The 12,574-nt window shown below is 27.8% G+C and overlaps 8 protein-coding genes and 4 non-coding genes across 12 annotated transcripts; all 12 read left to right on the top strand. All coding sequences in view use genetic code 4, as the record gives it.

Moving 5' to 3' along the window:
• Positions 1-19: 19 nt before the first annotated feature.
• nad4L (NADH dehydrogenase subunit 4L) lies at positions 20-289 on the top strand. Its single transcript has one exon. The coding sequence runs from the start codon at positions 20-22 to the stop codon at positions 287-289; it is 270 nt and encodes an 89-aa protein (YP_009228735.1).
• On the top strand, positions 289-2,280 carry nad5 (NADH dehydrogenase subunit 5). Its single transcript has one exon. It carries the CDS (start codon positions 289-291, stop codon positions 2,278-2,280), a length of 1,992 nt encoding a protein of 663 aa, YP_009228734.1.
• A 151-nt stretch (positions 2,281-2,431) lies between these two features.
• trnK-TTT lies at positions 2,432-2,504 on the top strand. The gene has a single exon. It is a non-coding gene; the product is annotated as a tRNA-Lys (tRNA).
• Positions 2,505-3,232: 728 nt separating this feature from the next.
• On the top strand, positions 3,233-4,411 carry cob (apocytochrome b). Its single transcript has one exon. It carries the CDS (start codon positions 3,233-3,235, stop codon positions 4,409-4,411), a length of 1,179 nt encoding a protein of 392 aa, YP_009228733.1.
• A 918-nt stretch (positions 4,412-5,329) lies between these two features.
• trnC-GCA lies at positions 5,330-5,398 on the top strand. Its single transcript has one exon. It is a non-coding gene; the product is annotated as a tRNA-Cys (tRNA).
• Positions 5,399-5,571: 173 nt separating this feature from the next.
• cox1 (cytochrome c oxidase subunit I) lies at positions 5,572-7,170 on the top strand. The gene has a single exon. The coding sequence runs from the start codon at positions 5,572-5,574 to the stop codon at positions 7,168-7,170; it is 1,599 nt and encodes a 532-aa protein (YP_009228732.1).
• Positions 7,171-7,266: 96 nt separating this feature from the next.
• Positions 7,267-7,337, top strand: trnR-TCT. Its single transcript has one exon. It is a non-coding gene; the product is annotated as a tRNA-Arg (tRNA).
• A 212-nt stretch (positions 7,338-7,549) lies between these two features.
• nad1 (NADH dehydrogenase subunit 1) lies at positions 7,550-8,656 on the top strand. The gene has a single exon. It carries the CDS (start codon positions 7,550-7,552, stop codon positions 8,654-8,656), a length of 1,107 nt encoding a protein of 368 aa, YP_009228731.1.
• A 349-nt stretch (positions 8,657-9,005) lies between these two features.
• Positions 9,006-10,337, top strand: nad4 (NADH dehydrogenase subunit 4). Its single transcript has one exon. It carries the CDS (start codon positions 9,006-9,008, stop codon positions 10,335-10,337), a length of 1,332 nt encoding a protein of 443 aa, YP_009228730.1.
• A 145-nt stretch (positions 10,338-10,482) lies between these two features.
• On the top strand, positions 10,483-10,551 carry trnC-GCA. Its single transcript has one exon. It is a non-coding gene; the product is annotated as a tRNA-Cys (tRNA).
• A 317-nt stretch (positions 10,552-10,868) lies between these two features.
• atp8 (ATP synthase subunit 8) lies at positions 10,869-11,033 on the top strand. The gene has a single exon. The coding sequence runs from the start codon at positions 10,869-10,871 to the stop codon at positions 11,031-11,033; it is 165 nt and encodes a 54-aa protein (YP_009228729.1).
• A 55-nt stretch (positions 11,034-11,088) lies between these two features.
• atp6 (ATP synthase subunit 6) lies at positions 11,089-11,880 on the top strand. Its single transcript has one exon. The coding sequence runs from the start codon at positions 11,089-11,091 to the stop codon at positions 11,878-11,880; it is 792 nt and encodes a 263-aa protein (YP_009228728.1).
• The last annotated feature ends 694 nt before the right edge of the window (positions 11,881-12,574 follow it).

Raw genomic sequence — 12,574 nt, 5'->3', positions numbered from 1 at the left:
TATAAAATAAATAGAATATATGAGTTTGACTTTAATACTTTTTTTAATAGGAATCTTAGGGTTCGTATTTAATAGAAAAAATATCATATTAATGCTTATTTCAATCGAAATAATGCTATTATCTATAACTTTTTTTATATTAGTAAGCTCTGTAAATATGGATGACATAATAGGGCAAACTTATGCTATATATATTATAGTTATTGCTGGAGCTGAATCCGCAATAGGTTTAGGTATTTTAGTTGCTTTTTATAGATTAAGAGGAAGTATAGCAATAGAATATAAATAATGTATTTAAGTATAATTTTTTTACCCTTATTAGGATCAATAGTTTCCGGATTTTTTGGAAGAAAAGTCGGAGTTAGTGGAGCACGTTTTTTAGGTTGTTCAAGTATAATAATTACAACAACTTTAGCTATCGTTGCATTTTTTGAAGTAGGATTTAACAACAGTCCTGTGTACTTACATTTATTCCCTTGATTAAACAGTGAATCATTTAACATCGTTTGAAGCTTCCAATTTGATAGCTTAACAGTTTCAATGTTAATTCCTGTGTTAATAATTAGTTCTCTGGTTCATATATACTCTATAAGTTATATGAGTGCAGATCCTCACAATCAAAGATTTTTTAGTTATTTAAGCCTTTTTACTTTTATGATGATCATACTTGTAACAGCTAATAATTATTTATTAATGTTTGTTGGATGAGAAGGTGTTGGGGTTTGTTCATACCTTTTAGTTAGTTTCTGATTTACTAGAATAGCAGCTAACCAAAGTTCTATGTCTGCCTTCTTAACTAATAGAGTAGGAGATTGTCTTTTAACTATAGGTATGTTTGCTATCTTATGATCTTTAGGTAACTTAGACTATACTACAGTATTTTCATTAAGTCCTTATATTAATGAAAACATTGTTACTATAATAGGTATATGCTTATTAATAGGTGCTATGGCAAAAAGTTCTCAAGTAGGTCTTCATATTTGATTACCTATGGCCATGGAAGGTCCTACACCTGTTTCTGCATTAATTCACGCGGCTACTATGGTTACTGCAGGAGTTTACTTATTAATACGTTCATCCCCTTTAATTGAATATAGTTCTACTGTATTATTAATATGTCTATGATTAGGTGCAATAACAACTGTATTTAGTTCTCTTGTAGGTTTATTCCAACAAGATATAAAAAAAATAATTGCTTACTCTACTATGAGTCAATTAGGTATGATGGTTATTGCTATTGGTCTATCTTCATATAATATAGCTTTATTCCATTTAGTTAATCATGCTTTCTATAAAGGATTATTATTCTTAGGTGCCGGTGCAGTTATTCATGCAGTAGCTGATAACCAAGATTTAAGAAAATACGGTGGATTAGGGGCATTCTTACCTTTAACTTACTCTGTTATATTAATAGCAAGTCTTAGTTTAGTTGCTTTCCCTTTTATGACAGGATTTTATAGTAAAGATTTTATATTAGAATCCGCTTATGGGCAATATTACTTTAGTAGTGTGGCTGTATACGTTATAGCTGTTATAGGTGCAATATTTACTACTCTATATTCTGTTAAAGTTTTATATCTAACTTTTTTAGCTAACCCTAACGGTAATATAGTTTCTTATAAACACGCTCATGAAGGTGATATATTTTTAAGTCTACCTTTAGTAGTTTTAGCTATTTTTTCTATATATTTTGGGTATATAACTAAAGATATTTTTATAGGTTTAGGTTCAGGATTCTTTACAGATAACAGTATATTTATTCACCCTATACATGAAATATTAATAGATACAGAATTTGCTGTACCTACTACATTCAAATTATTACCTTTATTCTTTACAGTGTCATTTACAGCTATAGCTATAATTTATTCAGAATTTTTCCCTAATTTAATAAACAAATTTAAATTATCTAATTTAGGTCATTCTATTTACGGATTCTTTAACCAACGTTTCTTAGTTGAATATTTCTATAATAAATTTATTGTAAACTTAGTTTTAAATATGGGAGGTCAAACTACTAAAATTTTAGATAAAGGAAGTATAGAACTTTTAGGTCCTTTTGGTTTAGAAAAATTATTAATTAAAATTAGTAAAATTATTTCTAGCCTAAATACAGGTGTTGTTACAAATTATGCTTTATTTATATTAATAGGATTTATTGCATATACATCTATATACTATTCTTTCTTACAAAATTTAGATTTATCTTCTTTAGTTTTACTATTTTCTATTAGTATCTTAACACTTTATGGAGGCGAGTCTTCGACTGCTAAAAAATAATGGTAATGATGCTTTAAAAAGCATTAATATCTTGTATTCTCAACCTAAATTGTATTCGTTTAAGGTTATATCTGGTTGTCTTAATAATGCCAAACAGAATACCTAATATTATAGTATAATACTATAAATTAGGGATTAAAAAAAAATAAAAGGGATTTTAGTATAATGGTAAATACATATGACTTTTAATCATTATGATATTGGTTCGAATCCAATAAATCCTAAGCATATTTGTTATAAAGCTTGTAAAAAATATGCGTTCTATTTTTATTTTGATAGTGTTAATTGAAATGAAAATAACCAAGGGTAACCTCAGTATAAAAATAGGTGATATAAAATTTAATTTTAGGGGCAAGCTCTAATTTATGAGGGAAGCTTATCTCGCTTTTTAGTAGAACTTGTCTATAAGTTAGTATTATAAAGTATCGGTTATAATATTGAATTCAAAGATATTTATTTAGAATTGTTAGTGATCTAATTAAAGCATGTGAAGTTTGCTAAGATCGCTAATTAAGATTTATAAATCTTAATTTAATAGCCTTTAAAAGAGGATACCTAAGCAATAATGATTAATTTAGTAGCCTTTAAATTAAACAAAAGCAACAATAATGAATAATTTTATTTGCTATAGGAAATATTTTTCTTCATCGAATTTAATTGTATACACTACATTCTAGATTTATTTATTATAGAATAGGAAAGTTCGATATTTTTACGAGCGAAGCTAACGAAGCATTAAGTGAAAAGCGGCTCCCTATTTTTTAATAATTTCTATTTAAACTATAAATATTTATTTTGGCACTATGTTAAACAAAATTTATTAACAATATTAAAATTAATATTTTACTCTAAATATATTTTCATACTATATTAATTTGTGAATTGGCCTGCGAAGTCGAGCAAAAACAGCCGACTAAATAAATATAAAAAAAATTTTTTCCATTAATCTAATATGAGAATTTTAAAAAGTCATCCTTTATTAAAACTAGCTAATTCGTATCTTATAGATACATCACAACCTACTAATATTAGCTATCTTTGAAATTTCGGTTCTTTACTTGCAGTTTGTTTAGGTATACAAATAGTTACAGGTGTAACTTTAGCAATGCATTATAACCCTAGTATTGCTGAAGCATTTAACTCTGTAGAACATATAATGCGTGACGTAAATAATGGATGATTAATACGTTATTTACATAGTAACACAGCTTCTGCTTTTTTCTTCTTAGTTTACTTACATGTAGGAAGAGGTATGTACTATGGTTCATATAGAGCTCCAAGAACATTAGTTTGAGTTATAGGTGCTATAATACTTGTAGCTATGATGGGTATAGGTTTCTTGGGTTATGTTTTACCTTATGGACAAATGTCATTATGAGGTGCTACAGTTATTACTAACCTTATAAGTGCTATCCCTTGAATTGGACAAGATATAGTTGAATTCGTTTGAGGAGGTTTCTCTGTTAATAACGCAACTTTAAACAGATTTTTCGCTTTACACTTTGTATTACCTTTTGTTTTAGCTGCATTAGTTTTAATGCACTTAATAGCTCTTCATGACACAGTAGGGTCAAGTAACCCTTTAGGTGTTTCAGGTAACTATGATAGAATACCTTTTGCTCCTTACTACTTATTTAAAGATTTAATAACTATATTTATGTTTGTATTTGGATTAAGTCTATTTGTATTCTTCATGCCTAACGTATTAGGAGATAGCGATAATTATATAATGGCTAACCCTATGCAAACTCCAGCGGCTATAGTTCCAGAATGATACCTTTTACCTTTCTACGCTATATTAAGATCTATTCCTAATAAATTATTAGGTGTTCTTGCTATGTTTAGTGCTATATTAATTATATTAACATTACCTTACACAGATTTAGGTGAATCAAAAGGTTACCAATTTAGACCTTTAAGTAAAGCATTCTTCTATGTGTTCGTAGCAAATTTCTTAATACTAATGCAATTAGGGGCTAAACATGTTGAATCACCATTTATAGAATTAGGGCAAATTTCTACAGTTTTATACTTCTCATATTTCTTAGTTATAGTACCTTCTGTAAGTTTAATAGAAAATACTGCAAAATATATAGCTACTACATCTAGTAGTTCGTTTCGTTTTCATTAAGTCTATATATTTAATAAATATTTTATTAGTATATCTTAGCTTAATTTGATCTTTACTTATATATTGTATTTGTTTATCTTTTGATATTGATCCAGCGCCCTTCCATACATTTCAAAGTTTTGACTTATTGTATCATGCCTTAAAAGAAGGTTTATCCTCTTTTTTTGTTAATGATAGTATGATTTGTAATTTAGACGTTCCAAAACTTGCTTTTTCGAGTGATATTCTTGATAAACTAAAAATTGAATGTTATCAGCATTTAGAAGATAATAATTTTAGCACGACTTTATCTGAATGATCTAATTTTTCTAGAGATGTTACAGTATTACCTTGAGATAATGCTGTAGTTACACAGGATGATATAGCAGTAAGACTAAGTGTTATCGAAAATTTAAGGTGTCATGTAGGAAAAGAAGGAAATGGGGCTTTAATGTTGAATTATGTGGATTTTCGTTCTTCAGTTATGGGGAATCATGGCATAGATATGTTTGAGACTCTCTCAGATTCAAATTGAGTTAATTTTTATTATAGTATGGCAGAAGAGTTCAATTATTTCGTGGAATATTGTACTAGTTGTGGTGAATATCATGTATACAAATCAGATGTATTGAGTTATTTTGATCAATTAAGAGATTTACATTTAAATACTTCTACAGATTTTTGAGGTTTCTTCGCTGAAGTTTCAACAATGTATTCGGATTCTCCTGAGCAAATAATGCAAGATTCTAATTGAATGTTTGAAGAATCAGGAGATAACCCTATAGAATTTGAATCAGAAGATATTATGTCTGAAGCTAATTGAATGTTTCAAGAACCAGAAAGTTTTGAAACATACTCTAGTTCAATGTATGAAGAGCCAGAGGAAATTATGTCTGAAGCTAATTGAATGTTTGATGAATAAGTTTCTAAAAAAAAAAAGATTATGAAGTAGATGGTCTACACTTTGACTGCAAATCTTAAGTAAGAGGTTCGATTCCTCCATGATCTTTCTTTAAATACATACTGATAAGAATACTACTAATTACTTTGTTTATATTTAATAAAATTCTTAAGAATATAAAATTAGAAGTAATCTACATTAATTGTTGTTCGAACAATTAGTGATTAAATTGTTGTTTAAAGAAGTAGAAGAGGAACAGAAATTAACATCCTCGATAAGTATGGGACTAGAGAGATGATTTTTGTCAACGAACGCTAAAGATATAGGAACTTTATATTTAATTTTTGCTTTATTTTCTGGATTATTAGGTACAGCTTTCTCTGTATTAATAAGATTAGAACTAAGTGGACCAGGAGTTCAATATATTGCAGATAATCAATTATATAATAGTATAATAACAGCACATGCTATACTGATGATTTTCTTTATGGTTATGCCAGCATTAATTGGAGGTTTTGGTAACTTCCTAATGCCTTTAATGGTAGGAGGTCCCGACATGGCCTTTCCAAGATTAAATAATATAAGTTTTTGATTATTACCACCTAGTTTAATACTATTGGTATTTTCAGCATGTATAGAAGGTGGAGTAGGTACAGGATGAACATTATATCCTCCTTTATCAGGATTACAAAGTCACAGTGGACCTAGTGTAGATTTAGCTATATTTGCATTACATTTATCTGGGGTAAGTAGTTTATTAGGGGCTATTAATTTTATAACTACAGTTGTAAATATGAGAACACCTGGTATAAGATTACATAAACTAGCTTTATTTGGATGAGCTGTAGTTATAACAGCTGTATTATTATTATTATCTTTACCTGTTTTAGCTGGAGGTATTACAATGGTTTTAACAGATAGAAATTTTAATACATCATTCTTTGAAACAGCCGGAGGAGGTGATCCTATACTATACCAACATTTATTCTGATTTTTTGGACACCCTGAAGTTTATATCTTAATTATACCTGGTTTTGGTATAATAAGTACAACTATTTCAGCTAGTTCTAATAAAAGCATATTTGGATATATAGGAATGGTTTATGCTATGATGTCTATTGGTATATTAGGGTTCATAGTTTGATCTCATCATATGTATACAGTAGGTTTAGATGTTGATACTAGAGCATATTTTACAGCTGCTACATTAATTATTGCAGTTCCTACTGGAATTAAAATATTTTCATGATTAGCTACATCTTATGGAGGATCTATAAAATTAACACCTTCTATGCTATTTGCTTTAGGATTTGTATTTATGTTTACAATAGGAGGATTAAGTGGAGTTGTTTTAGCTAATGCTTCACTTGATATAGCTTTCCATGATACATACTATGTAGTTGCTCATTTCCATTATGTTTTAAGTATGGGTGCGGTTTTTGCAATGTTTAGTGGTTGATACTACTGAATACCAAAAATATTAGGATTAAATTATAACATCGTATTAGCTAAAATTCAATTCTGAGTTTTATTTATAGGAGTTAATTTAACATTCTTCCCACAACATTTCTTAGGATTACAAGGAATGCCTAGACGTATTAGTGATTATCCTGACGCTTTTGCAGGTTGAAATCTAATTAGTAGTTTTGGATCTATTATAAGTGTTGTAGCTGCATGATTATTCTTATATGTAGTATACAAACAATTAGTTGAAGGTAAAGTTGCTAACAGAAATCCTTGATTATCTGTACAATATTACACTGATACTTTACAAGCTCTTTTAAATAGAAGTTACCCTAGCTTAGAATGAGCATTAAGTAGTCCTCCTAAACCTCATGCCTTTGTAAGTCTTCCTTTACAAAGTAACTGTAGTTTATAATATTGCTACTGACAATAGTTAGGGCGCGACGTAGTCGCTCTTAAATTACTTAAATCTAGTTTTAGTCTTTTCTTATGAAGTAAGAAAATACAAAAAGTCTCATTAGCTCAATGGTAGAGCCGAATACTTCTAATATTCTGATTTTAGTTCGAATCTGAAATGAGATAACTCAGAGCTAAACTCTGAAAAACACTTAATTATAGGTATATTTTTTTACTGGTTTTTTATTTCTATCATACTTTAATAGAGTTTATAGCGAAACGAAGTCGGGACTTCGTACTTTGTAAGGCAATATGCTCGTCAGTCTTGTTATAAAACATGGCTCTTAAATTTTATTACTTAGTATTTATAAAACAAAAACCTTAATTTTTAGAAATAAATGTATTATACTTCAACTCTTTTATCTGTATTAGAAGTAGTTTTATTAATGTTGCCTGCTTTATTAGCAGTAGCTTATGTAACTGTTGCCGAAAGAAAAACTATGGCAAGTATGCAAAGAAGATTAGGACCAAATGCTGTAGGATATTATGGATTATTACAAGCTTTTGCGGATGCTTTAAAATTAATTTTAAAAGAATATGTTGCACCTACACAAGCTAATACTATATTATTCTTCTTAGGTCCTGTAATTACTTTAGCTTTCGCTCTATTAGGTTATGGAGTAGTACCATATGGGCCAGGTTTAACTTTAAATGACTTAGAATTAGGTATATTTTATATGTTAGCTGTTTCATCTTTAGGAACTTACGGTATTTTATTAGCTGGATGAAGTGCGAATAGTAAATATGCTTTTTTAGGTTCTCTTAGAAGTACAGCTCAATTGATTAGCTATGAATTAGTTTTAAGTTCAGCTATACTTTTAATCATCATGATTACTAGTAGTCTTAATTTAAATATTAATATACAAGCTCAAAAAGCAGTATGACTTATATTACCTATATTCCCAATTTTCTTAATATTCTTTATAGGTTCTGTAGCAGAAACTAATAGAGCTCCATTTGATTTAGCTGAGGCTGAATCTGAATTAGTTAGTGGGTTTATGACAGAACACGCAGCGGTTGTATTTGTCTTCTTCTTCTTAGCTGAATATGGTAGTATCTTATTAATGTGTATATTAACAAGTATACTATTTTTAGGTGGTTATTTAGCCGGATTTAATCTATTATACTGATTTAACTTAATAAATAATTTAGGTGCTTATGTATTTGATATAGATTGAGTGTTATCTGCTGAATATAATAACATGAAAAATTTTGTAAGTGCTTTTGCTGAAAGTGGTTTATTTTCTAGTCTTATTTTAGGTGCAAAAAGTTCTCTTCTAGTTTTCATTTTTATATGAGTTAGAGCTTCATTCCCTAGAATACGTTTTGACCAATTAATGTCATTCTGTTGAACAGTATTACTACCTTTATTATTTGCTTTTATTATATTATTACCTTGTACTTTATATGCACTTGATATCTTTGTAATAAATATTACAATATAATATTTGGATTTTGCTAGTTTGTGCTATCTAGTTCCTACTTCATCACTAGCTGCTGATGAAGTATGCCTCGTGGCTAATTAGGTTTTTTACTCCCTACTTAAAATACTGTATATCTTACTTAATTATTTGGGAGCCGAAGGCGGCTATACATCGTAATTTCCTATTATGATACAAATTAAGACTTTGTTAAAAATTACTATCAAGAGTGATGTTATTATCCCTTTTACTTATTATTCCAATTATAGGTATATTTATTATATCTAGTTTTACTTCTTATGAAGGCCCTAACTCTAATGTCGAAAATGTAACGTTATACAAACAAATAGCATTAGTAACTTCTAGTGTTAATATGATTTTATCTTTTATCGTTTATATATTTTTTAATTCAAGTACAAATCAATTCCAATTTGTACAAGAACATTATAATGTTCAATTATTTGATATTTATTTAGGAGTAGATGGTATTTCTATCTATTTTGTGTTATTAACAACTATAATAATGCCTATTGCTTTATTATCGAATTGAAACTCTATAAAAGAAAATGTGAAATTTTATTTAAATACTATATTATTATTAGAAACATTATTATTAGGATGTTTCTTAGTTGCAGATATATTATTATTCTATATCTTTTTCGAAAGTATTTTACCTCCTTTATTTTTATTAATAGGTTTATTTGGATCTAGTAATAAAGTAAGAGCAAGTTATTACTTCTTTTTATATACAGTATGAGGATCTTTATTCTTATTATTAGCTATTTTAGCTATGTATTCTATAATGGGTACAACAGATTTTGATGCATTATTTAAAACAAATTTTGATTATACTACTCAGATTATATTATTTGGTGCTATTTTTATTGCATTCGCTGTAAAAACACCTGTAATATTTTTAAATAATTGATTATTAAAAGCTCATGTTGAATCACCTTTAGGTGGAAGTATTATATTAGCTGGTATTGTTTTAAAATTAAGTTTATACGGTATATTTAGATTAATTTTACCTGTATTACCAAAAGCTACATTAGATCTAACTTTTATAGTATATACTATAGGTGTTATCACTATAATATACGCAAGTTTTAGTACATTAAGAACTGTAGATGTTAAAGAATTAATTGCATATAGTTCTGTATCTCACGCTGCTGTATATTTAATAGGTGCATTTAGTAATACAATTCAAGGAATTGAAGGAAGTATTGCTTTAGGTTTAGCCCACGGATTTGTATCTAGTGGTTTATTTATATGTGCTGGAGGAATATTATACGATAGATCTGGTACTAGAATGATCTATCTATACAGAGGTATAGCTCAACTTATGCCTTTATTCTCTATATTATTCTTTATATTATCTTTAGGTAATTGTGGAGCTCCTTTAACATTAAATTTTATAGGAGAATTTATGTCTCTTTATGGTATGGTAGAAAAATTACCATTATTAGGTGTATTAGGTTCTACATCTATAGTATTCTCTGCTGCATATACTATTTATATGTTTAATAGAATTACATTTGGAGGTTCTTTCACTAAATTTTTTGAAGAAAATATATTTGACACAACAAAAAGAGAATTCACACTATTGTTTATATTAGTTTTATTTACTGTTATACTTGGAATATACCCTTCTTTAATATTAGATAGTTTACACTATTCTGTTGCTAATCTAATTTATAGTTTCTAATAAACTTGTATATTTTATATAGTAAGATAAGGCAAGAAACCAGCAGGTTGCTCCTTGGTTAGTGGGATATTTAAAGTTTAAACAACTTATAGCTACCGCGGACTACGTAATAGTGGTCGCGGCTTGAATAAAATAAATATTACTAGATTATGAAGTAGATGGTCTACACTTTGACTGCAAATCTTAAGTAAGAGGTTCGATTCCTCCATGATCTTTCTTTAAATACATACTGATAAGAATACTACCAATTACTTTACCTGGCTGACTACAATTAGTAGTGATTAGATTAGAATCAGTAGCGATCAACCCCAAGGTTTGATTTTTATTAAGTTGTTTGGTTTTATTCTAGCCAGTCACCTGATAATGTAAACTGTATAATATATGGATATAAAACAAACATATTAGTAGTAGCTATAAGGAAGCAGCTGTGGCTGCGACTCCTTCTATTTATCTTCGAGTTTAATATTAAACCTTAATACTCCTCTGATTAAGTTACGATTTATAAGTATTTATCTCTAAAATTCTCTGTAAATGCCTCAATTAGTACCATTTTATTTTATTAACGAAGTAACTTTTGCTTTTGCTATAATTGTATTACTAACATACGTATTTTCTAAATACGTATTACCAAGAATAGTTAGTTTATTTGTATCTCGTCTTTTTATCTCAACATTATTAGATAAATTTGGAGTATAATAAATTATAGATATTTAGATTTTTGTAGGCTTATATAAAAAGCTTAGAGTATAATATGAATACTTTAAGTTTAAACAATTTAAATAAAGAAATTTCTAGCCCTTTAACTCAATTTGAAATAAGAGATTTATTAAGTATAGATTTACCTATATTAAGTGATTTACATATATCTATGACTAACATAGGATTATATTTAACAATTGGATTAGTTTTCACATTAATTTTAAGTGTATTAAGTATAAATAATAATAAATTAATTAGTAACAACTGATCTATTAGTCAAGAATCCTTATATGCAACTATACACGGTATAGTTGTAAATCAAATAAATGCTAGAAGCGGTCAAGTATATTTCCCTTTTATTTACACTTTATTTATATTTATATTAATAAATAATTTAATAGGTATGGTACCTTACAGTTTCGCATCAACTAGTCATTTTGTTTTAACATTTGCTCTTAGTTTCACTATTGTTTTAGGTGCAACTATATTGGGATTCCAAAAACATGGTTTAAAATTCTTTTCATTATTAGTACCAGCTGGTTGTCCTTTAGCTTTATTACCATTATTAGTTTTAATAGAATTTATTTCATACTTAGCTAGAAATATTTCTTTAGGGCTTAGATTAGCCGCTAATATATTATCAGGTCACATGTTATTACATATATTAGCAGGATTTACTTACAATATTATGACTTCAGGTTTCATCTTCTTCTTCTTAGGATTAGTACCTTTAGCTTTTATAATTGCTTTCTCTGGTTTAGAATTAGGTATCGCATTTATACAAGCTCAAGTGTTTGTAGTTTTAACTAGCGGTTATATCAAAGACGGATTAGATTTACATTAATTCGAAGCTTTATGGCGGAATTTAGTAGTTTGTCGGCCGCGTAGTCTGCCGTATATCTATATAAATTTGCAATCTAGGGTATTATCTTAATGGTAAAAAATAGTCTTAGGCTCTCTTAAATAATAAGAATCCTATTAGCTATACAGACTTAGTAATAATCTGAGTTCAATACGAATACATAAATCATTAATAGTATTTAAGAATTCAATATTAATATTCAAGCTCTCTACAATAATAAACATTGATCTTTAAACAGGGATTTGTAGTTGTAGGAGTTAACCTTTAATTTAATAATAACCAGATAAAGAACGTTAAGTTTAAATTTATTCTTAATAATTTTATTTAATAAAACCGTAAAAATCCAGATAATTTTTAGAATTAGGTTCAAGTATGTGCTTTCTAAAAAGAATACTATATAAATACTAATTCTAATTTAGTGATAAAGATGGTAAAGTTCTCCCTTTAGTTAGTATATAGATAACTAATAATTATCATAATAAAAATAATGGTCATTTCTAGAGAAAATAAAAAATAATAGTATGTGTTAGTTATTTTTAAGTTCTTTATTTATAGAAGCAATGAATAAAAGCAAAATTATTCTTTGGCGATATGTATTAATAAAAAATTATTTGCTGGATATTATTTATAAAAGTTTTCGCGGAACTTGTTCATTTAAAGTTAAAAAGCTAGTTTA

The sequence above is a fragment of the mitochondrial genome of Colletotrichum lupini (assembly GCF_023278565.1).
Source record: "Colletotrichum lupini strain CBS 119142 culture-collection CBS:119142 mitochondrion, complete genome".
In the NCBI taxonomy this organism is placed as follows: domain Eukaryota; kingdom Fungi; phylum Ascomycota; class Sordariomycetes; order Glomerellales; family Glomerellaceae; genus Colletotrichum; species Colletotrichum lupini.
The sequence above is the reverse complement of the archived record's forward strand: the minus strand, read 5'-3'. Positions and strand labels throughout refer to the sequence as shown.